The 27162-nt window shown below is 42.7% G+C and overlaps 1 protein-coding gene across 1 annotated transcript in view; it reads right to left on the reverse strand.

Moving 5' to 3' along the window:
- The window catches only part of LOC126190126 (ileal sodium/bile acid cotransporter-like), a 228606-nt gene that overhangs the window by 14655 nt on the left and 186789 nt on the right, over positions 1-27162 (reverse strand). Inside the window, exon 4 of the mRNA XM_049930996.1 lies at positions 14984-15158. Within this exon, the coding sequence (XP_049786953.1) occupies positions 14984-15158 (175 nt within the window). The remainder of the gene's footprint in view (positions 1-14983; positions 15159-27162) is intronic.

Here is a 27162-nt window from a genome sequence, read left to right on the forward strand (position 1 = left end):
GGAAACGCGAAATATTAATTAAATAAATAATCAGTGACAAATAAATAAAGCCTATGGCACACAACTGCAGCGCTGTGTCGCTGATAAAACAAAAGCACAATTACGTTACTCTTATGTTTGATTAAGAAATGAGAGAGCTCTGGTAGAAGTGGTGCGAGAAGCACGTATTTTATTCTATTGTCTGGCACACCGCCATATTTCATGTTATAGAAGAATACTGCGAGTTGCAACCAGACTAGGCACTCGATTCTGTAAAGAATTTATATTTATAAAAGTAAGTAGGATTATGAACTGTAGGCTTATTCATTGAATATATCTGATTTAACTAACTGTGTAACTTTTTTATATTTATAAAATAGACAATCACCTCTGTACGACGTATTGGCATGGCTGGCAAATTATTGAAATAGTGAGATTTAGATTATGAGTCCGCACCTACCGCAGCAGTCTTTGGAAACGATTTATTTACGAAGTCCGATTATTTCAGTTTTATTTCACGGTCAACTACGAGTAACATTGCCTTTACGAGAAAGCCATTGTCAAGCATCTGATACCGAATAATTAAACGTCCACGTTCCAGATAAGCAAATATTTATTACAATTACAATCACAATCACCATCATACAGATAGAAAAATTAATATTTAAATAATATTTTTTATTTTATTTATTTTATATTGGCGACTGCATGTCGGACTTGTTATTTTGTCATTTGTTACATTGTTCTCTTTGTTTCATGTGAAAAATCAACTTTCTGGACTTGGACGTGAATGTATGAGAGATAACAAAAAAAATCTGAAGATATTTTCCAATTCTAAAATTTTGCGGGAAGACGCAATGAAACTTCCAGCAAAATAAGGTAAGACGCAGCATCTTTGCATTAGCAGGCTTGACCAGACGTATAATTCAGTGTATTAGCTTTTCAGTAGATTCTGTAGTGTTTCTTTCGTGCATAACAGTTTTCAGTGATAAATATCATTCTCAGTACTTTTCCTTAAACAATAACGTATGCAACAATACCAATACACGAGTGTACAATATGGCCGACTTCTGTACGATACGTAGTAACATGGACAGCAGCCATTACCAATAATCTCAAATTCAGTTTATATTTTTAAATTAACAGACAGCCATTGTTGCTACGAGCGATTCATGCTCAACTGCATTTTGTTTTAAAATCAGTGTCAAATATTTTCTTGAAACATATATCACGTGTGGCATGGTAATAACTAGAAATCAATACGCAAAAATGGAACAGCAAAGACGTACTATTCAGACGCAATCCGACTCGGACGAGAGACAAATGTTAGAAAATGACTTTACGACAGCAACCGGTAGTGACGATTTATCAAACATTGACGCAAGTGTTGACGGAAATTTTGGCAATAGGCCGTCCACTACAAAAATTTCAAAGTCTCAGTCAGAGCCCATCTTGATGCATGACGTCACGTCTAATGACGCGACGGGGGCACAGACCTTGCAAACAGTAAACATTGCCGACATGTTACAAATGCTAATGAAACAAAACGCCGAAAACATGGCAACCTTACAGACACAAAATGACCCAATTAAATCTGACCTCATAGCACTCAAGACAGGTAATGACACTTTATGTAAACGTGTGGAACTTATAGAGGCCACACTGACCAAACAGATGACTGAACTCAGTACTAAATTTTCCCAGCTTAATACGAGACAAGAAAAGACTACAACTGACGTAGCACTTTTACAGACACAAGTAAAAAACCTTAATGTCACGTGTGAAGTTCTTACTGAACAAATTCAAACATATCCTTCAGTACATGACAACCTTGAAAAACGAATTACTGATGTACAGAATAAATTTGACAATGTTGAACAACACCTGACTGACATCTTACAATCTGATGCCACAGCTCATTTTCAAAATATTAATAAAGAATTTCATGATTGGGTAGTGAACAAAGACAAACATTTTGATAGATGCTTACGTGAAAATTTACCAACAATTGTGCACGACTCCATAGCGCAATACATTACTAATAACAAACAGCTGATCAGTGACGCAGTACAATCCGTCACTGCACCCATGAGACAATTCACCGATCGACCACAGTCTGAATGTAACGAAAATATCAGTCAAAATGCACAGTTCAGGAACCAATATACATTCGAGTATGACACACACATACCGCACACGACAAACACACAAGAACAAAACACACCACGACTACAACACATACCACGATGTGCAAACACAAACACAAGCTATTATCATGGTAAACCACAGCAACATTATCGTAATTACTCGCCAGCTGAACATACCAGTAATTACAGTGGAATAAATCCATATCACAATACGAAGGAAGAAGAAAGCTTAATGAAACACAGGCAATTTCAGATTTTTATCCCAGAAAAACGAACCATTCATCCGGTGATTTTTCTTAAATCTTTTAGTAACGCATTTCCACGCACTTGGAGTGACCGGAAAAAGATTTCATATATTGTCGGTTACATCCAAGGCGATGCAGCTGTCTGGGCATACAGTCAAGCTGACGTATGTACCACGTACAGTAAGTTTGAGCGTGCTTTTCTGAACAAATTCTGGTCGCAATCCGTCCAGGAGCGACTCAGAAGACAAATTTTAGAACCTGAAACTTTTAACAGTAAAAATGGCAACTTACGCAGATATTTTGAAAAATACTTGAACATGGGACACTTTTTAGACGAACCAGTCGCAACACGTGATATACTCCGTGCATTGAAGGCCAAATTGCCTTTCAACATTAAAGAAAAACTCCTACATATCCCGGATGACGATTCAGATTATTTTTTAACAGCCTTAGATTCGGTTGACATGTTACTTGAAGATCAGCGCTTCGCGCGGCAAAACAGCAGCCACAATGTTTACACTAGTGGTATGCAAAACATGCAGGCTTGCCAACTCAATTCTGGCGCGCCCACAGTTGGATACGCGGTACAGCAAAAACAGCAAACTCACATGCCGTTTCAATACGAAAATCAAAATCAACACGCGTATTCCAATACAAACAATAGTTACAACAGTAATAACACTTCATGCGGCAATCCATACAAAAGGCACCGCGGTAATAACTACAACGGTAACAACGGATACAAAGGCAACAACAAAAACACAAACAGAAATAGAAATAATAATAACTACGAGCCAAGACAGCATCAAGGTTGGACTCGTAACGATCAGTACTTCCATTCAAACTCTGCTTTACCACAGCATCCACCAGGACAAAATTGGAGCATACCTTACGACCGACAGGTAAGTTATAATGCGCAACAGCAACAACAACCGCAAAAGTTTGGAGATCATAATAGGCAATATCCGAATGTGAATATAATAGAAATGACACCTGATGCACAACATCAATCTGTGTCAGTACCTAGTACAAATTCTAATCCAACAAACTAGAAACAGTCACTTCTATGCCCCAGGTCGTGGCTGAAGAATTCTTGCGGGGCGACTGCAATGTTAATCAGTTATTTGACACCACACTTGAACAACAGAATAATGATATGCCGAATAATTCTAAACAAAAATTACCTGTTTTATTTATAAGATACAACTACAATAACAATATATCAGATGAACTTTTACAAGACAGTACACAATGTCGTTCAAACACAAATGAAATTGTTTTAGCATCTACTACTGGTGTAGTAGGTGGGATTCCAACTACTATTATCCTAGATACAGGTGCAGCTGTGAGCGTTTTGTCTTTTAATTTCTATAAAAAGATGTGTGAATTGGAACCTGTGCCTGAGTTTCCTGCCCAAAACTGTGAAATAACTACTGCACTAGGTAATAAGTCATGTAGGGTTACGAAGCAAGTTTTTGTAAACATTAAAATAGGTAATGGAACCGTACAATGGCCATTCCTGGTTGTACAAAACCTTGTGACAAATTGCATATTAGGAATAGATATTATGAGCGAGAAGGACTCTATTATAGACTTCTCCAAAGGTAAATGTATTTTAAATGATAAAGGCAGTGTAATTATTATTGATTTGGACAGGAGAACTCTAAAGCATGACAAACACTGTACAGGGTACAAGGTTCAGTTAGTACTTGACAATGACATTCAAGATATGCAAACACACTCATCTGACACAGAGAGCTAATGGACTTGAAAACATTGCTTGATCATAAGATAAGTGAAGCTACAGCTCTCAGTGTACATGAACGTATAAAACTACAGGAAGTGTTATCCAAATATTTACAAGTTTTTACCAAACGATTAGGTGTTATCAACACGTATGTATACAAGATTGAAGTTAAGCCTCACAAGATATTCTACCACAAGACATATAACGTACCGTTATCTCAACGACCTGCTGTGTGGCAAGAATTAAAACAAATGTTAGACTGGAAGGTCATTGAACCATCCACCTCACCTTATTGTAGTCCTCTACTTGTTGTCAAAAAATCAAATGGAAGCATTAGGTTAGTGTTAGACGCACGAGCAATTAATGAAATAATTTTACCGGTTCACACAAAACCCGAAAATTTAGAAGAGCAATTACAGAAATTTCTAGATGCAAAATATTTTTCCACAATAGATCTCGCTAATTCGTTTTGGCAGGTGGGTATCACTCCTGATTCACGGAAATATACTGCATTTATGTTCGGGGGGCGAACCTATCAGTTTTGTGTTCTACCTTTCGGACTGAATGTCAGCTCTGGGGTATTCATTACAGCCCTGGATACCGTGCTTGGCGACGATTTAGTTGAGACAGTCACACACTATGTAGATGATATACTGATAGCTACACAGTCTTGGAAGGAACACGTTGGCACACTTCAAAGAATTTTAGAAAAATACGCACACCGAGATCTTAGAGCATTTCATGCTGAATAATGTCAAAGTCATACCCATCAAAATATTGCTAAGCAACTCAAAAAACTCTGTTGTTACAACACAGATAATAAGTGGTGTAGAAATTTTCATTTCAGCGTTCCAGAGTCGCAGTTGGCAGAAGAACTCTTCTTTCAGCGCGCGCCACCACCTGGAAGACGGAATATTGAAATAAAATTTATGATTACGTAGCAGTGAATGATATATTAATTTTTCACGGAACATTTGTTATTGTAGGTACCACTGACTTGGTATGACACCTGACGAACCGACAGACGTCATCTGTGAAGCTATCTTTTACTTTGAGAAATAGATTAGACGCACATCTCTCAACACGAAAAGCATCTATCAGTAGTCAAGGCCACACAGACACTCTACACACACGCACAAAACGCGAGGAATCGAACATTTTTTCTCTCTTACTATTTTGAATATTTATTGAGTAGTGAAAACGCCTGGTCTTGCCTACTGATGTAATGAATGTTGTGTCTAACCTATCTTAATTTCAGATGACATCACGTGACACAATGTAGTAACCTATAGCTATGTAATGATGATGCAAACATGTTTATGTGCAACTGTATTATGTTTATGCTAAGAAAATATGTGACGTGTGTATGTATAATTACTTATTTTTTTAACTGATGTATCATGTAACTGTTACTATGTAAAAAATTTGAACAAAACGAGTGCCAAAAAGACATTGCATAGTGAACCTCTGTTCACGGACATTAACGAACATTACTAACTCTGCAACTATGCAGAAACCTATGTGAAAGAAACGGTTAATGCCATTCATTATGCAGCGTATCTATGTAAACGCGATGAATGATTTCTTTGATTAATAACTACGAACATTTAGGTGAGCTATATTCAGCAAAAAAAAACTGAAAATGTGAAATGCATAATTCGTGCATCGTCTAGTGACATTACTACAGTGCCTAACTTCAAGATGTTAACTGGATTAAATGGACACAAAGTGCCTGTCCAGAAAACAACACGACGGGTGGAAGAATTTTGGTTGGAACTTCAGGGAATGAAATGTTCTCGAAATGTGACGGACACTCTTACCTGGACTGTCCAAGGATCGACGCCAGCTATGTGCCGTCCGAGGTTCTGCAACCAAGCTTCCACGGAATGTAAAAAAAAAAAAAAAAAAAAAACGAACTGCACGTGGACCAATTACTCGACGGGTCACGTCTGATCTGTAATGAGCAATGCCTTTAGTCACAACGAACTGCATCACAACGACTATAATGGAAATGGGAAATGGACACGCTTATGTATTAATCACGTTGTTATACAACGATGTTACTGTGATCAAAAAAACTTTACCACGACGATACTAACCTGTAAAAAAAAATTATTGTGCAGCAGATGAATATGAACTGTAATAACGACACGATGTGTATAGGTCAACGCACCTGAAACATACGGACATTTTTCTTTGAAGTATTTCAAAACAATACTATGTAACTAAGAACATTCAACAATCTAAGTTGTATTGTGTTATAACAAATATTGTAAATTTAAAACTAAGTTACCTGTCATAGAATGTAGTCTTCATATGTAATCTTGGTTGAATATTTTCTTTGTGCAACGACTGAGAAACGCGCGCACACGAACAATATGAACTGCAATACTGTGCCGCGTGATCTAACTGTACGATATAATGGCAGTGCCGGAGTCACACAGACGCTTCTGCGCATGCGCGCACTCTATCTGCCAACATAAGAACTTTTACGGCGCACCCGCGTCATTCAAATTTTGTATATAATGTGTATAATGTAAGTCATGTAAATAGTTGTAGATAACTTAGATTTTGTTGTGCCTTTAGGTGAATTGCTCGCCTGCAGGTGTGTCCTTTCGCCTCGCAATTCAGGGGGCAATATAAAGGCACATTTGCATGCCGAGCGTGAGTTTCCTCGGAAACGCGAAATATTAATTAAATAAATAATCAGTGACAAATAAATAAAGCCTATGGCACACAACTGCAGCGCTGTGTCGCTGATAAAACAAAAGCACAATTACGTTACTCTTATGTTTGATTAAGAAATGAGAGAGCTCTGGTAGAAGTGGTGCGAGAAGCACGTATTTTATTCTATTGTCTGGCACACCGCCATATTTCATGTTATAGAAGAATACTGCGAGTTGCAACCAGACTAGGCACTCGATTCTGTAAAGAATTTATATTTATAAAAGTAAGTAGGATTATGAACTGTAGGCTTATTCATTGAATATATCTGATTTAACTAACTGTGTAACTTTTTTATATTTATAAAATAGACAATCACCTCTGTACGACGTATTGGCATGGCTGGCAAATTATTGAAATAGTGAGATTTAGATTATGAGTCCGCACCTACCGCAGCAGTCTTTGGAAACGATTTATTTACGAAGTCCGATTATTTCAGTTTTATTTCACGGTCAACTACGAGTAACATTGCCTTTACGAGAAAGCCATTGTCAAGCGTCTGATACCGAATAATTAAACGTCCACGTTCCAGATAAGCAAATATTTATTACAATTACAATCACAATCACCATCATACAGATAGAAAAATTTATATTTAAATAATATTTTTTATTTTATTTATTTTATAACACAGTACATCACATTTTCATCATAAAGAGAACAAACAGTATGCACTCCAGCACAAAGAGAGGAAATGATGCCGTCCCATTAAGCAATTGATAAATCTATAGATAGTGCATCAAATACAAAGTTTGTGGAATGAACACACAAAGATACTAACAAAAAGAGTTATCAGCATGTTACACTCTTGGAGTGTTAGCACCAAGGTGTAACAGCTAGTGTCGTGGTGACATACTATGACTATTTACACTCAGTTCTTAGCTATGGGATTCTTTTCTGGGTATTGAAGGCACAAAACATGGTCACAGTTTGTAAAGTGCTGAAAAGGGCCATAAGACTAATAACTGGAAGTAATAGTTGGGTGCCTTGTAAAGAGCTATTTAAGAAACTGGGCATCCTTGCTGCACCAAGTGAGTATATGTCATGTCATGGAAAAATTAGTAAATACTTATAAATATCTTATACATAATCCTGGAATAAGAACCAGTTGAGAATTTTATTTAACTAGGAAAAACAATAAAAAAATTCAAAATGGCATTCTATATATAAGGTAAAATTGCACAATAAATTTCCAAAGGAAAGGAAAAATATTACTAAAATACATCAGTTTAAGGAGGCAGCTAGCTAAAATGGTCTTCATAAGTAATACAAATTACACAATTAAAGATTACGTGACTTACTGTAGTTGGTAGTAATGAAAGGGGATAGCTACAACCCTTTTCACATTTCAATATATGATCATAGTTTACTGCTTTCACAAGGTAATCATGTGTAAAGATGTAAAATGCATGACAGTAATCTCTTCTGACTCTGTTTCTCTTGTTGACTGAGGAGTATTGTTGAATGTGGCAGGAATGGAGTCTGGAGATGGTGCAAGGGGCACAGGAGCAGCTTCACAATCCCAGGAGTCATCAGCAGGTATCCTTTAGTGTGTATGGCAATGAACAATGAAACAATGTTTTATATCACAAGGGACAAGAAACAGATTTGTGTAAATCAAGGAACGTTACACATATAGTCATACTGAACAAGGCACTGAAGTTGTTAAGACACTAACCCTATACTGAGGAGGATGGATTTCTGTATGGCCATCGTGATTTAGATTTTCATAGATCACTAAGGCAAATGCCAGGGTGGTTCCTTAATCAAGGCCACGGTCAACCACCTGTCTTACCCTCATGGAGTACTTCTCCCATTCTCAAAGCATTTTATGTATGCTGTGTGTTGTGTATTTTGATGCACTGATTTGCATTGTATTACCTTGACTAATCTTGTATCACTGTGAGATGATCCTTGGATGAATAAAGATAAATAAATAAACTAGTGCTGTCTGTTAATGAAGACAGGTTAGCCATTAGTAAGAGAATTTTGTCGATGCTGGCCAAATACCTCTCAGTTGTATTAATTCTGTTAGTGCCCATCACACACCTCCCAAATGTCTTCAAGCAATGCACAAATAGTAGCTATTTTTAAGTTCCTGTAAGCCTACTGTAGTATACAAGGAAGCATAATGTCAAATATACAGTATAAAAATGCTGACGTTATGTCACACACTACAGTATCATGTATCTTCTGATATTTATAGCTGTTTATAGACATTATTTGCCTCACTAAGACAGTCATTTAACTATTTTGTGATATTAATAACGAATTTATTAATTATGGAGGGAATCTTTTACTATCTAATAATTTTAGTAAGTTATGAGTTTCATCTGAATATCTTGAAATGTATACTTCCCACTCCATAAACCCCCAACACAAAAGGAGTGCCTTCAGAAATGTGGAACATATCAAATTATACTCAATTGGCAGAAGCACCCACTGCTGGCTACTTTTGTAATGTATACTAACAACCAATTACAGAGTTAATGTTAACCTACTGAAATACATAGGCAGTATCTGCGCATGCATGTGTGCTTACATGCACGTATGAGAGAGAGACAGGGGAGGTGGCTATTATTCATTATAAACATTTTCTCTGGTGTTTCAGTAGGCAATTTTGTTTACACAATGTGTGGCTGAGCTGCTCCTTTCCTGTAGCAACACTGTTCATGTTTACGTAGCACTTCACTTAGCATAGACCGGGACTGAGTCCTAGGAAGGCCCGATAACTGACTGGGCACGGCCCGTGCTGCCTGAGTTGTTGTTGTTGTTACGCCGACAGAGGTCGCGTCCGAATTCTCGCGTGCCCTCTGGTGGACGGAACTCTACTTGCGGCAACTACCGTCCGTGACGCGCCGTGCCGATGTGTACCTCCCGCAATCTGTCTGGTGGCTACTGCACTCCTCCTCCTTCGGGGGGTGAAGCCACTGTGATCCACCGTGTCGGAAGGTGGAGCGTCGGGCAGGAGCGATGACCTCCACATCCATCGGAAGGCCGGAGTCGAGGGGGATCTGCCAACCCTCGAGCCAGAACCTTCGAATATGGCTGGAAGTGACCCACACGAAGAGGCCCCCGTTGTCCCACCACCGGAGCCCGGGACAGAACGGGCGACAAACTGTCGAACTCCGGATCCTATTCCACCTCGGAAGGGGCAAGACCCCGTGGCGGGGACGATGGGGAAGGGACAACCACAGGTGAACCAGCCTCCTGAGAAACCGGGCCTGCGAGGGGGGCCGGCTCTCGCTGGGGCATCTCGAACGATGGCGATGCTGGTGCTGGAGCTACTGGAGGCTGCCAAGGCTGAGAACCATCGCAGTGCGGCCGAGTCACAGTGGGGAGAGGCGGTAACGTCCCCTGAGAAACCAACACGGGTGCCGGCAATGGGGAAGCCGATGTCCGAGAGGTCGGAGGGTGGGTGCCCAAATGTGGACGTAGCTGATTTTGGTGACGACGTACCACCCGGTCCCCCGCCTGCAAGGTATAGAGCCGGCGACCATTTCGGCGCAGGACCACCGCCGGTATCCAACGTGGATTGCGACCAAACCCACGGGCCCAGACTGACATACCCAGTGGAAAGCCAGGTACTCCATGTTGCGAAGACTGGCGAGGACCAGGCCGGAGGAGGTGCAGCAGAGTCCTAGGTTGGCGCCCATGGAGGAGCTCTGCGGGGCTGCGTTCTCCCATTGGTGTGGTCCGGTATGCCGTCAGGAAAAACATCAATGCTTCCTCCGCAGGAAATTCGTGCACATACTTTTTCATCTGCATCTTAAATGTGCGCACCATGCGCTCGGCTTCCCCATTTGATTGTGGATGGAAGGGGGGAGAGCAAACGTGCCGAATACCTAAGCACCTACAAAAATCCTGGAAGGTCTGTGAAATAAACTGCGGTCCATTGTCCGAGACCAGGGTGATTGGCAGACCTTCCACAGAAAAGATTTTGGCTAGTGCCTGGATTGCAACTTCTGAAGTGGTTGAGGAGCAGCGAACCACATATGGGAATTGGGAATAAGCATCAGTGACAATGAGCCAAAAGCCATTGAGAAACGGGCCCGCAAAATCGATGTGAACACGTTCCCATGCTTGGGTTGCCGGCGGCCATGAAGACAACGCTGCCCTGGAAGATGCCTGTTGGCTCGCACACTGGGAACAGGCGGCCACCAAGTGCTCAATTTCTCTGTCAATACCGGGCCAGTACACATGTCTGCGAGCCAAGGTTTTAGTACGGGAAACACACCTGTCCCCACATGTAATAACGTGAGGACCTCCCTTCATAAACTTGCAGGAACAACCACGCGAGGAGCTGTATCATCGGTAGCCAGAAGGAGAACTCCTTCCATGACCGAGAGGCGGTCTCTTAGAATAAAATAATTACGAAAATGGTCCGAAGCCCGGCCTGGAGGGCGGGATGACCACCCCTGCTGAATGAGGCGAACTACTTGCCAGAGAACCGGGTCAGCTGCCCTGGCGACTCGAGAACTAGTGATCGGGAAGCCATCAACCACTTGGCGGGATGCCACATCCAAATGAAAACATATAATCTCCTCTCGATCGAACGAAGGATCCGGGCCCACCGGAAGATGGGAAAGAGCGTTGGCGTTGGCATGCTGTCCGGTAGGGTGACAATGAATGTCATAATGGTACTTAGAGAGGAACAAGGCCCAGCGCTGTAGTCTGTGGGCCGCCCTATCCGGAATCTGAGAGGCGGGGCCAAATAACGATATTAACGACTTATGGTCAGTGATTAACTGAAACTTCGTGCCATACAAGAAAGGGTGAAACTTGGTAACAGCGTAGACAATGGCCAAAGCCTCTTTTTCCACCTGGGAGTAATGGGCTTGTGTAGGAATAAGAGTTTTTGATGCAAATGCCAGTGGTTGCTCGGAACCGTCTGCGTTGCGATGGGCCAGGACCGCCCCCACCCCATACTGCGAAGCATCTGTAGCCAGGACCAATGGCTTATGGGGGTTAAAAGTAGCCGAACAAGGCGCTGATGTGAGGAGGCCCTTCAACGAGGTGAACGCTCGCTCACATGCAGGCGACCAATCAAAAGGAACACCCTTGCGCAGAAGGCAGTACAGGGGGTGGGCTACGGTGGAAGCCCTGGGAATGAACCGGTGGTAATAGGCTATCTTGCCTAAAAAAGCTTGTAACTCTTTCAGTGAAGCGGGCCGAGGAAGGTTGACGATACCTTGGACCAAACGTCCTAGTGGCTGGATGCCATGCCGAGAGATGGTGTAGCCCACATACTCAATAGATGGTTGGAAGAAGTTTAACTTATGCAGGTTGCAACGCAAGCCCACAGACCTGAATTTGAGAAAGAGGGTGCGAAGGTTGTGCAAGTGTTCCTTCATGCTGCGGCCTGTGACTATTATGCCATCCAGGTAATTCATACAATGAGGGATTGTCGACGTGACGTGCTCAAGATAACGCTGGAATATTGCCGGGGCACTGGATATTCCGAAGGCCAACTGCTAGTATTGGTAAAGGCCAAACGGGGTGTTGACGACCGCCAGCTGTTTGGAGTCCTCATCAAGTGGTATCTGATGATAAGCCTCCGAAAGATCGATTTTCGAAAAATATTGGCCTTCCGCCACGGCAGAGAACAATTCATCAGCACGAGGCAAAGGATAGGTGTCCACCACCAATTGGGAATTAATGGTGGCCTTGAAATCGCCACAAAGACGTAATTTTCCCGAGGGCTTCCTTACAATAACGAGGGGCGAAGCCCACTCACTAGACGAAATGGGAAGAACGACCCCGAGGGCTGTCAGCCAGTCTAGCTCTTCCTTTACCTGAGGGCGGAGAGCCAAGGGGATCTGCCTCGCGCGTAGAAAACGCGGGTGAGCCGACGCCTTCAACGTTAAGTGAGCTTCAAAATCTGAAACACGCCCCAGGCCCTCCTTGAAGATATCTGGAAAGTCTGAGATCAAAGATTCCAATGAGTGATAGGGAACGTCTTCGGAGACCAACTGTATGGTGTCAGAGATAGAAAAACCGAAAGCTTGAAAGGCATCCAGGCCAAAAAGGTTAGCGGAGCTCGCATCACTGACAACAATAAAAGTAATAGGCTGAATGACTGATTTGTAAGTCACATCGGTAGTGAATTGACCCAGTAGGGGAATGAACTGTTTACCATAACCGCGTAGACGCCGGTAAACGATCCAAGGTCGGAATAAGTTTGTGCATTCAACAATGAAACCGCCGCGCCCGTATCTACTTGCAGTTGTAACCGGCGCGACCAAACCGACACCTCGATAAAGAGTTTGCGTGCCGATGCGTCGGGAGCCTGGCCCGATGAAACTTCCTGAATGTCAACGTCCATGTTCTCTGTACCTGCTTCCTTTGATTCTTTTGAGGCTGAGCGGCAAACTTTAGCAATGTGACCTTTTTTATTACATTTGCGACAAACGGCCCAACGCTGGGGGCACTCTGACCGATCGTGATGTATATAGCACGACGCACAGGGCGGCAACAGGGGCCGGCAGCCGGAATTCTGTTTACGCGCTGTGCGGGAGTGGCCGTAATGGCCGGATTGTACCGCTCGCACATCGTCCGCCCCGGACACAGTGGACGCGGACGCGTCGCCCTGAACCGCCCCGACGTCGCACCACGCTTCCAGCTGTTGACCTGTGGCGTGAGAGACTTCATACGATTGAGCAATGGACAGGACTTCCTCAAGGAATGGGTCTTCTAACTGCAGGGCCCATTGCCGGACCTCCCTATCAGGGGCAGAACGAACAATGACGTCACGAACCATAACGTGGGCATACGACTCTCGCGACTGCTCCGTGACAAAATGACACTTGCGACTAAGACCGTGCAGGGTAGCGGCCCACGCCCGGTAAGACTGATGGGGCTGTTTCTTGCATTGATAGAACTCGACCTTAGCCACCACAACATGCGTGCGGCGGCGATAATACGAAGACAGCAATGAACACGATGCGTCAAAAGACAAGGACGAGGGTTCTTGCAACGGCACTAGCTGCCGCAAAACTTGATACAGCGAGGATGATATCCGAGACAAGAAGAGAGCACAACATACCTCCACATCGGCAACATGAAATGCCTTGAAATGCTGCCGAAGGCGATGTTCATATGCGTCCCAATCCTCCGCCGTCTTGTCATACGGGGGAAAGGGAGGAGGGAATGGTGCTGGAGCAGACTGCGTGGAGAGCAACGCCTGAAGCACTTGTTTCATGGTGGCCATGAGCTCCGTCTGCTGCTCAACCAAAACCCACACTAAATCCTCCATGCCGTGGAGAAACTGCGAAACCGGAACAACGACGCAACACGCGAAAGAACGACCTTACTCGTCGCCAATTGTGTAGTAACACTGTTCACGTTTACGTAGCACTTCACTTAGCATAGACCGGGACTGAGTCCTAGGCAGGCCCGATGTTAATTGACTGGGCACGGCCCGTGCTGCCTGAGTTGTTGTTGTTGTTACGCCGGCAGAGGTCACGTCCGAATTCTCGCATGCCCTCTGGTGAACGGGACTCTACTTGAGGCAACTACCGTCCGTGACGCGCCGTGCCAATGTGCGCCTCCCGCGATCTGTCTGGTAGCTACTGCATTTCCCACTTCCTTGGCCTGACCTTTTCCTCTCCGGTCTTTTCTAACTTTTCCATTCCCTGCTGAGATCTTTTATTCCCATCTGCGCTACATTTCTCACTCTCTCATGTTCCATCTCTGCAGTTTTTGATCATTACTTCTTTTAGTCCTCATTTTGGTACTGCCACTACAATCTCCCCCTCCCCCATACATACGCATGCACACACACATCGACCCAGTAACCACTCAAGCAAATAGTGTCACTATTGTCATGTGTAACATGTGCATGGTTGTTTTTTAGTGTGCACTTAACTGGAAAAAGAGATAGTAAAAATATTATGTGCTTTTAAGTACACTTAAGTGCCATTTATCAATCAGCTGTAAAATATTGGTTGTAAATCTATATGATTTTTATTATTATATCTGTCCTGGAATTTTTATTACCATGCTGAAACACTAAACAATATTATACCATTGCAAATAAGGTGACAATCAAAATTGGCACTAACCTATTGCCAATTATGAAATAATAACTTAAATATGCTAAAAGGAGATTATTATAATGAACTTAAAAGAACGATGCATACCAAACGCTGCAAATGTGCTTATAGTTGTCATTGTTATGCTGAGATTTATATTTCCATCAAGGGCATAGGTCCATATATTTGATGCTCCACCTGCTGGGCTCGTTCCAGTAAAGAAAAGGCCTAGCTGCATAGCAGCAGATGATGGAAACAAAATAAGGCCCAGAACATATGATATCTGCGATAAAAGAAAGATCAGATTATTGAAACTATAATACTGTTAATTAGCACATATTTCAGAAGTGAGCCACAGCTCTGAAAATCACTACTTTACAAATGAATAAACATTTGAGGTTCATTATCTTACTGCTTCATTACTGTTTGTTTTATTAAAATAGTACATTATAAGGGACCATTTGATCAATGCGTAGTGGAGTACTACAAAAATGAAGGAAAATAACTAACACTTTAATGGTTAACATGTTGATAAAATACAAGCATATAAATAAGAATATTTATGGAACAAGAGAGAGAGAGAGTAGGTAAAAAGTATATGGAATTAATCCTCATGAGGATAAAGTGAAATGTAGCAAATCACTTGCAGAAATGAAAGGTTTATTCAAATCCCTTGACCTAGATCGCAACATCTTTAAAAATGTCTTCCTCAGGGGATCAATAGTTACAGCAGCAATAGTTAACATTGCACATACAGGTACACAGAAAAAATGAAAAATAACTCACTACCAAACATCAAACTGTTTGCACTTACTATTTATATAATGTGGAGGTACATTGAGACTGTAGCTGCAGGACACCAGAGAAAGATAAAATTTACCTCCATAATAGTAGAATCATACAAATCATGCTGGTCATCACTAGACAGTACTTAACAAATGTAAGTAGTGAACTGACATCATGCAGATGTCTCTTAGATTGAAGAAAGTGTCAACCAAGAGATGGCACTACTTGTATGTATGGGATATGTGCTCAAAAGTGAGTGAAAAGAAACTGGATTAAAATTTTAAAACTGTAGCCTAGAAACAAGGGATTCAGTGACCATATAACAAAATGAAGACTCAACACATCACATTTTATTATATTATTGCCTGGATTTTAAAAAAATAAACAATGATTCATGTAAACTGTAAAATAACATACACTCTAGAAAAAAAAGGAAAGAAAGAAAAATAGATGACCTAGGAAGGAAATATCCAAATGGGATGGAAATCAGTGGATGTGTGGTACATGTACAGGCAAACAAAGTATTACAATTTCAGAAAAGTTAGATGATTTTTTCAAGAGAAAGAACTTCATGAATTAAGCAAGTCAGTGAATTGCTGGCCAGTCACTGGCCCTTATGCAAGCAGGTTTTTGGCATGGCATTGACTGACAGACCTGGTGGATATCCTTCTGATGGATATCATGCAAAGTTCTGTTCAATTGGCACATTAGATCATCAGTGTCCTGTGCTGGAGGGTCCTAATCCATAATGCTCCAAATGTTCTCAGTTGGATAGAGATCCAGATACTTTGTTGACCAAGGAAGGGTTTGGTATAACCATGAAGACAAGCAGTAGCAACTCTCACTGTGTGCAGATTGACATTATCTTGCTGAAGTGTAAGCCATGAGTGGTTTGCCAAGAAGCACAATGAAACAGAGGGTAGAATATAGTTGAAGTGCCGCTGTGCTGTAAGGGTGCTGCTGCAGATGACAATCAAAGGGATCCTGCTATGAAATGAAATGCCATCCCAGACCATCACTCCCAAGTGTCGAGCCATATGGTGAGCAACAGTCACGTTGGTATCCTACTACTGTCTGAGGCATCTCCAGACATGTCTTCATTGGTCATCAGAGATCAGTTCAAAGTGGAACACATCATTGAAGACAATTCTACTGCAGCCAGTGAGATTCCAGATCAAATGTGCCCAACACCACTGCAAATGGGCTTGTTGGTGTACAGAGGTTAAAACTAGTCAGCACTTAGGGTGGCATGAGCATAGCTTCCATGCTGTGAGTCACCTATTAGTGGTTCTTGTGATCACTGAAGCACCAGTTGCATATCAGATCAATGCTAATGATGAATCTGGGGCTCTGAGTGCCTGTCCTCTCTCTAGGTCGACCACTTCCTCCTTGACATTGTGTTCAGCTGTACTTCACTTACTCTTGTCAACATCACTGAATAGAGGCATTAATTCTATTTGAATGTCTAGCAATTCACTGATTACTCCAACCGGCTTCTTTGAGACCAACTACATGTCCTCTCTCAAATGCTGACGTGTGTATATTGTTCACATGCCTGTCTGTGAGGCATAGTTACTGTCCAACTGAGCACACAGAATGAAATTTGCAAAGACTTTATACCCTGTTATCAACATGTCCCCTGTTTACTATCCTTGCCAGCTGCACAGCGAAACTGCACACCTATGTCATGTCACACATTCATCCATCACGCTGCCAAAGTTTCCAGTTTTGCATTTTCTTTGATATCAATTTGTGACCATGTGACCAGTTTGCATAACTCCTTCACAGTGCTTTTTTTGTCTCACAATGTACATCATTTGTGAGTGAAAGCACAGAGGATGTGGGAAGGGGAGAGGGGTGGGAGGGTGTGTGCGTGGGGGGTGGGGGAGAGAGCAAGTCAAGTATTAAGGACAATTATAATAAAAATAAAATAAAAGTGTGAATAAAAAGTATAGAATTTGATAATCTGTGGTTTGTACTGAAGACCAAAAGGTAATCTAACATACAGAAAGAATAAGTAAACATCTAAACTGAACCATTTACATTACCAAAGTATTACTGGAGTTAGTAATAGTACTAGGGAAGTAGGTAGAGAGGAAAATAACATTTCCTTTATCACCTGTACGACTCAAAGACCCTCCGTTATGTTGTCAAAAATAAAGGCCTAAAAAGAAATTTCTGTTTTCAAATTGTACCTGTTCATTTGAAATACAGCCATCTTCATATGTAAGAAGCTTAAAAATTTCTAAGTCTTCCTACACATCTTGTCTGTAGCTTTTAACTTCCTTATGCAAGAGCTCTTAATCCTTAGTTTCCATGGCACATAATGGAGAAAAAGCAGGTGTTTGGCAAAAGTTGAGTGGTACACATTTCCACCTCCCTTCCCTAGCAGATGTTCTTTGTATCTTATTTAAAACATCTCCATGTCTATCCTGTATAATAATTAGGACAGTTCCCCCCCCATCTCATGGGATTTGGGCTGCTAGTGGTATAGTGTCCCATTCTTCAGCCTAATGAAGAAATGACAAAAAATATTTATGGATTCAAAAATTTAAAAAGCTTTTTAAATAAATGCAGAAATGATTACAAACATACAGAGTGCTTTTTCTTGATTCAAAACTTAAAAAGGAAATAAAAAGTCTGACAGGTAAAGATGAAAAGACAAAAATAATCATCAAAAACTTTAAAATGAAAATGAAATACCAATGTTCATTAAAAAGAAGTACTGCACTTTCACTAAAGAGCTGAAGGATGTGCACTGGCGAGGAAGCTGTGGGAGGATTAAATGTTTGAATGATAGTTGGTATAAATTTATAAGCCATTGGGTGATATCCATGGAAAGAAGGTAGGCCATAAGATGTATATTGGAAAGATGGAAAACAAGGAGAGTGAAAATTAGAGGGAGGAGAGAGACCAGATGAGGTGAAATAGGTGGAAAAACCTAAAGCTGTTAAGATGGATAAATATCACAGTAGATTTCATTGTCTGGGGGAGACAGTCAGTTGAAATTGCGTTGGGATAGTATATGGAGCATGTGTATGTGTAGAGATGGTGGACACAGCAGCAATGAGGGTTGGTCATCAGATGGGAGACAGTGGGCTTACTGGAATCTGGTTGATGGATAGTACAGGAGATGCAGAGGCATTCAATGCGGCTGAGGAAGGATGAGAATGTCATGTGACGATAGAGGACCCATGTTGGGAAAGGTAAACAGATGTGGAAAGAGAGATGGAGTGCAAGGCATTCGATGGGGTGGAGATCCATGCAGCATTTGAATATCAGATAATGGATTGGATCAGGATTTGGTGGGTGTAGATATATACACTGATCAGCCAGAACATTATGACCACAAACCTACTATCAATACAAACCTAACAGCATCACATGCCAAGGAATGACTACTGGTCACACACACACATGGTGCATGTAGCACCAGTGAGCATGCTGTCTTGTGTGTAAAATGGGAAAGGTGTACAAATCCATCTGAGTTTGACCAAGGGCAGATTGCATTTCAGAAACTGGGCGACTTGTTGGATGTTCAAGGAGTGCTGTGGTGAGTGTCTTCAACATGTGGCAAAACCAAAGTGAAACAATGTCCAGACATTGTAGGGTTGGATGTCAGACATCATAGTCTGGGCAGCCTGGAAAACAGGATAGGTGGTGAACTGTGATGGAACGAACATGAGACTTGGGTACACTACAAGTGTGTCTGAACACACCCCGGCACCAAACACTCCTAACAATACACCTCTGCAGCTGACAACCGATGTACACTCCTGGAAATTGAAATAAGAACACCGTGAATTCATTGTCCCAGGAAGGGGAAACTTTATTGACACATTCCTGGGGTCAGATACATCACATGATCACACTGACAGAACCACAGGCACATAGACACAGGCAACAGAGCATGCACAATGTCGGCACTAGTACAGTGTATATCCACCTTTCGCAACAATGCAGGCTGCTATTCTCCCATGGAGACGATCGTAGAGATGCTGGATGTAGTCCTGTGGAACGGCTTGCCATGCCATTTCCACCTGGCGCCTCAGTTGGACCAGCGTTCGTGCTGGACGTGCTGACCGCGTGAGACGACGCTTCATCCAGTCCCAAACATGCTCAATGGGGGACAGATCCGGAGATCTTGCTGGCCAGGGTAGTTGACTTACACCTTCTAGAGCACGTTGGGTGGCACGGGATACATGCGGACGTGCATTGTCCTGTTGGAACAGCAAGTTCCCTTGCCGGTCTAGGAATGGTAGAACGATGGGTTCGATGACGGTTTGGATGTACCGTGCACTATTCAGTGTCCCCTCGACGATCACCAGTGGTGTACGGCCAGTGTAGGAGATCGCTCCCCACACCATGATGCCGGGTGTTGGCCCTGTGTGCCTCGGTCGTATGCAGTCCTGATTGTGGCGCTCACCTGCACGGCGCCAAACACGCATACGACTATCATTGGCACCAAGGCAGAAGCGACTCTCATCGCTGAAGATGACACGTCTTCATTCGTCCCTCCATTCACGCCTGTCGCGACACCACTGGAGGCGGGCTGCACGATGTTGGGGCGTGAGCGGAAGACGGCCTAACGGTGTGCGGGACCATAGCCCAGCTTCATGGAGACGGTTGCGAATGGTCCTCGCCGATACCCCAGGAGCAACAGTGTCCCTAATTTGCTGGGAAGTGGCGGTGCGGTCCCCTACGGCACTGCGTAGGATCCTACGGTCTTGGCGTGCATCCGTGCGTCGCTGCAGTCCGGTCCCAGGTCGACGGGCACGTGCACCTTCCGCCGACCACTGGCGACAACATCGATGTACTGTGGAGACCTCACGCCCCACGTGTTGAGCAATTCGGCGGTACGTCCACCCGGCCTCCCGCATGCCCACTATACGCCCTCGCTCAAAGTCCGTCAACTGCACATACGGTTCACGTCCACGCTGTCGCGGCATGCTACCAGTGTTAAAGACTGCGATGGAGCTCCGTATGCCACGGCAAACTGGCTGACACTGACGGCGGCGGTGCACAAATGCTGCGCAGCTAGCGCCATTCGACGGCCAACACCGCGGTTCCTGGTGTGTCCGCTGTGCCGTGCGTGTGATCATTGCTTGTACAGCCCTCTTGCAGTGTCCGGAGCAAGTATGGTGGGTCTGACACACCGGTGTCAATGTGTTCTTTTTTCCATTTCCAGGAGTGTATGTGCCAATGTTAGCACCACAACATCGGCAATTATGACTGAAGTGGGTTTATGACATTCAGCACCTTCTTCATCATGCTGATGGTATGGCTTAAATCTGTTGTCTTCCAGGTGAACAGCACCTGTACTGTGGGATGGAGGTAAACTGGCAGCAGCTCCATTATGCTCTGGAGAACATTCAGGTGGGCATCTGTGGGTTCAACAGAGCTCATGCAAGGCACAATGATGGCCAAGGAGTATCATGCACTGGTTGCAGACCATGTACCCATTCATGGTGTGTCACCACTGTTATCTGTACTAAATGTGAACACACTAGCTATTAGATAGGTGGTCATAATGTTCTGGCTGATCAGTGTAGTAGATGGGTTTAATTCCCAAGTTCAGCATATTGGTAGTTTTAGTCTATTTTGGGCCTTCTGTTAGATGGTTAGTACTTCAGGTTTCCACATTAGTTGCCAGCCAAGGGTCAGTCCGAGATATTTTAATGTATTAGTGAACTGAATAAGTTGATAGTAAATGGTAAAGTTAAATCATGGAGACAGAAGGTGCAGATGGTTTGTTCTATAATTATTGTCTGTGTTTTGGAGGGTTGAATCTAAAGGAGCCATTGGTTACACCAAGAATCAAACTAACTGAGATGGATTTTGAGGGATTGTTGGGATTTCTGGAGTGTAGAATAGAGGGTGAGCAAAGTGGCATCATCAGCATACTGAAGGAGGTAGACTGGTGAGAGTAGTTTAGGCATATCAGCAGTGTAGAGGAGATAAAGGAGAGGAGAGAGCTGAGGGCACTCCTGCACAGATGAAAGGTACAGGAATTTGTATTGCTAATAGTGACAAAGGATAGGTAATTAGACACAAGGGATGTAATAAAGCAGACATATTAATTGGAAGTGCATATGGCTTGAGTTTGCTGAGGAGACTGGATTGCCATGCATGGTTGTAAGCTTTCTGCAGGTCATGGGGTACAAAAATTGTGGATTTACAAGAGTTGAGCTGGTGGTATAGGAAATGCGTGAGATGCAGGAGCAAGTCTTCAGAAGAGAAATTGGGATGGAAGCTACACTGGTTAATGGGAACATGGTGGTGTTGGTTCAGGTGTTGATGAATGCTTTGGGAGAGAATGGATTTGAAGACCTTGATAAACACTGAGGTGAGGCAGATAGGATGGTAGGAGGAGGTATCAGTAGGTAGTTTGTATGGTATGCTTTCCAGTACTTGGAAAAGTTAATGGGGACTGCAGTGTTGAGTCTGGTGTATGTCTGGTGCCAGTTCCAGCATCTTCTTGCATTTAGGAAGAGTAGGATGTTGGAGGTTTTCTTTAATAGAGAATAGTAACCTGTGGAGAGAATAGTGATGCAAAGAGTTGCAAGGACAACTAGAAAGGAGAGGGGGCATTCCTCAAGGTGTCGATAGGTAATGCTGTCATGACCGGGGAAGTGTGTATTTGTGGAGTACTTGTATTATGTCATGTGCTGTGACTGGTGTATTTAATTCTGTTTGTGATATGTTGCCCAATTACTGGAAGCTGGGAGTCAGGGATGGGACAGTGGTGTTTGTGCCACTGTGGATGGTAGGGAACAGTGATATGGAGAATATGTCAAAGAGACAGAGTGCTGTTACTTTTGGAATGGGTGCAGTGTGGGATGGGGACTATGTCACTTTGCAGGGAGTCGGTAATCTGACGTCACCACTGGAGTACTGCTACAAATGTTGACCTCAGTGGCAATAATATAGGTGGAAAAGGTGTGGTCTATATGGATGAGGAAGTTGTAGGGAATAGGGTGTAGATAGTGGAATCGGTAATTGTTAGGGTTCGGAAAAAGGAGGGTAAGGATAAGGTGTGAGGTGGGAGTGTTGATAAGGTGTGAGGTGGGAGTGTTGATAAGGGTGGTGGCCCAACAGGGAAGTTCTTGTGGCGTCCAATTGCAGCTCTGCCTCTGGCCCTTGGAAGGGGTTATCTTGTATAGAAGGATACAGGGAGAGGTCTGGATGGTGTGATAGGGTAAAGCTATGGACATTGTGTTGGGACAGGTTATGCTTAAAGGATGTTTATTAATGGGTGGGGAGTGGATGTTATGGTACAGGATCTTGTAATGCTGTCACCTCATTGTATGGGATAAGAGCAGTTTGTGTGGATGAGGGCTACAGGAGGTTTAGACAAGAGTGCCAAGGCAGATGAAGATAACCTGGTTCTGGGACTAGATAACTTGGGTGTTGAGACAGAAGATGGATGAGCAAGAGAGATTTGTTGGAGAGTGTGTGAACATTGGAATGAACGGATGTTTTGGAGGATGATTGTCATGGATTTGATAATGTCTTCAGCAGTGGGAGTTGGCCAGAGGGAATTATTGGGGTGGATGGGGGCATCAGTGGGAAGGATTGGGACAGTCAGTTCAGGATTGGTAGTTGCAGCTTAGCTTTGCATTTCACAGAAGAGGTGGGGTGAGCAAGCAAGGTTAGGGCACTGTTTAACAAAATGGGACGTTTGCATTGTTGGCAGGTGAGTGGGATTTTAGAATTTGCAGTGAAGTGACCATTGTGATGGAACCATTTTCGGTGACAGTAGGACTGAGGATGAGATTTGGAAGGTTCAACATTGTGGCAGTGGTGGTATATCAGGGCTCCCTCTTTACGGAGAACATTTATGTTGGCAGCAGATTCAGAGAAAACATGGACAAGGCAAGTGGGGCCAAGGTCATTATTAATCTGAAATCTGGGTAATCATTCAGTTCAAATGCCATTTCCTTATCTGTGATCTCAAGGTAAACTTTGGTGATCAGTGGTCATTTGGCCAAGGATGTGCTGGTGAGTGGTGTAAAGGAGCCTTTGGGACCAAGGGTAAAAGAGGTATTTTGGAGAGAAGATGTGTGAAACTTGGGGTTCGAGAAGTTTTCTTGGTGTGATTGTGGATCATTGATTGGTATGGTTGTGGAGGCTTGGTAGCTATTTGATTTTGAGGGGGAGGCGTTTGGCTGGGAGGAATTTTGAATCCAGGTTGTAGAGGACAAAGATGTGAAGGACAAGGGAGGATGTTGGAGGGGAAGGAGTTATATCTATGTGAAGAGCCCGGTTAGGTTCAGTTTGCAATATTTTAGGTGTGGGAGAGGAAGAGATGCTGGTGTCTCGGCATTTTGTTAGTTTTTTAATGGCTGTTGGAGAGAAGGATGTTTGTGGGTTTGTGGAATTGGGGGGGAGGGGGGGTTTATGTGGTGGCATGTCAGTGGCCAGTGGAGAAAAAAGATAGGGGATGTGGGGAGAGGGAGAGATTCATGTGTTGCTGTTGGGGTGGGAGAGGATATGGCAGGTAGTGGGGGACGTAGACAGATAGATCGTATGACATAATCCATGTGATGACAGTGGGAACTGGAGATGGGGAGGTATAGATGATGGACATTGTGTAATGACCCATGATGTGTCAGTAAATGGCGACACTGTCTGACATGAGAGGCCTCCAAAGTGGTGCTGAAGATGGTGGTGGTGAGCTGTGGTGGAGTCGTGGATGATGAGGTGATGGCTAGCAATGGAATATCTCCAATGTGACAGGAAAGACAGTTCTGGTATAAGGGCTGATGTGATGGTGATGAAAAACAGATGAAGGTGACAGTGGCAATGAAGACAGTGGTGGTGAAAAGACTGCTGTGGCGGGGAGATGGAAATTGATGGATAGTTGATGTCATCAATGTTGGCAGCAAAATGAAGGTGATGATAGTGACAATGAGAAAACACACGCACGCGCACACACACACACACACACACACACACACACACACACACACACAAGAAGTTTCAAAACACAACATGAACAAATAAATATGCAAAGTATAGAGCAGTGCTCCTACAGTCTACGTAGCGATAAGAACAGCAACAAGTGAATTAGTACTATGTAGTATCCTATTCAGACTAGTTGGCTGGTGCTGGAAAGATGTCAGGACAGTCATTGCACACAATTTTATATCCACCTGAATTGGTGAACCGATCTTGTGCACCAATTGTGTGGATTAAATTTTGTTTTAAACTATTTTTAACAGAGAACATATTATGTGCATATTATCATATGGTCACTAAATCCCTTTTTTCTAGATTACAGTTTTAATGTTAATTGTTTTAAGCCATTTTAGTGCTATTATTTTCACTTATTCTTGAGCACACATTCCGCACGCACATGTACTGCCCTCTCTCATTTGAAACTCTTCTCAACCTAACTGGCATCAATGTGTTGTCAGTTCACTAGTTACATTTGTGAAGTACTGTCTAACAATGATCAGCATGATGTATATGGTTTTACTAATATGGAGGTGAATTTTATCTTGCACAGGTATGACTACAATTTTAATGTACGAGATCTGTTAAAAAAATTCCAGAACTTTGTTCACAAAATTTTTCTATGTTTACCTTCTACTTATTGTGCATGGTCTCCTTCGAAATACTCTTCTTCACAAATGATACACCACTCCCAACATGGTTTCCACTTCTAGCGTGGTACATCTCTTGCTGGATCATGTGAAGTGCTAACCATGAATCTTCTTTTATTTTGTCTATCATTGCAAGTCTTCATCTTTTCAACAGGGTTTTCAAATTTGGAAATAAAAAAATAGTCTGCAGAGGCCAGGTCTGGAGAGTACGGAGGATGAGGCAACACACTGATTTCGTTCATTGTGCAATAGTCACGCACCAAGAAGGATGAATGTATGGGTGTGTTTTCATGATGCAAAAGCCATGTGAATTGCCTTCCCACATTTCAGGCCACTTCCTTCTCACATTTTCTCGCAGGCATCACAATGTGTCCCAATAGTACCATTAATTAACAGTTTGTCCTTGTGGCATGAATTCATGACAAACTAATCCTTCAATGCCAATGAAAACTATTGGCATGGCTTTGACATTTGGCTTGAGCTGACAAGCATTTTATTGTGTTGGAGAATCTTTCCCAACCCACTGTGAAGATTGTACCTCGGTTTCAATATCATAATTGTAACCCATGTCTCATCACCAGTTCTGATTCTCTTTAGGAACATCTGGTTCTCATTTGCGCAATCTGAAAGATCTTCACAAATTGAGAGTTGAAGGTCTTTCTGGTCTTAATTCATGAGCCGTGGAACAAATTTGATGGCAACATGATGCATTCCAAGATGCTGTGTCGGGGTTACATAACATTATCCAACTGGAATGTTACATTCTTCTGCAGTCTCTCAGACAGCCAGTCTTCAATTGGTATGCACGATTTCCTTGACATTCCTGACAGGAGAGTCATTGGTAGATGTCGAAAGGCATCCTGAATGAGGGTCACCTTTAACTTCTCTCTCTCTATTTTTAAACCATGTGACTGAGCGAGGTGGCACAGTGCATTTGGGAGAACTATGGTTCAAACCTACGTCCAGCCATCCTGATTTAGGTTTTCCATGATTTCCCTAACTCTCGTCATGCAAATGCCAGGATGTTTCCTTTGAAATGGCATGGCTGACTTCCTTTCCTAATACAATGGGATTGATGACCTCGCTGTTTGGTCCTCTCCCCCAAACCAACCTAATCCACGTGAACCATTCATAACACTGAGTATGGCTTAAGCACTAATCACTGGGCTAAGCAACAGATCACTATGTCACTGCATCAAATATTTTGTATTTATTTATTTATCAATCAGTTTCTGTGAAATCATGTAAGCCAGAGCTACTTTGTCACAGAATGAGTCATTACATAGCTTACAGAATGATGAATAGTAAATTTGTAAATGAAATAATGAATAAAAAATGAAAAACTTGTTAGAGGGTATACTAATCAATAATGTATTAGAGAGTAAAGAATGTATATTTCAGACTTGCTGCCTTCACTCACTCACAGCTGAACTGTCACATTCCACACTAATCTATACCTTAGGCTACACAACATATCAATCTGTCACCACACTCTACATTCAAAAAACTAATACAAATGCAAAAATTATTGTCAATTTGTCATTGTTATGTTCTCTTTCTGTTTGTGCATGTGCGATATCATACACCATACCATCATTACGTTTTGGGATGGAGCTAACATCTGGTGTTCTTAAGCTCAATAGATCCAACTGGAAACCTTGCCTTTCATGGGCAATGCTCTCAGAACTGAGCCATCCAAACATGATTAAGGACTTACACTCATAGTTTCACATCTTGCAGCATCTCTCCCCTACTTTCCAAGCTTCACAGGAGCTCCTCTGCAAAGCTTACTGGCCTAGTACTACTGGAAGGAAAAGACACTGCGAAGAAATGGCTTAGCTACCGCCCAGAGGATTGTTTCCAGAATAGACCTTTGAATCAGCAGCAGAATTT

The sequence above is a fragment of the Schistocerca cancellata genome, chromosome 1 (genome assembly GCF_023864275.1).
Source record: "Schistocerca cancellata isolate TAMUIC-IGC-003103 chromosome 1, iqSchCanc2.1, whole genome shotgun sequence".
Lineage (NCBI taxonomy): Eukaryota > Metazoa > Arthropoda > Insecta > Orthoptera > Acrididae > Schistocerca > Schistocerca cancellata.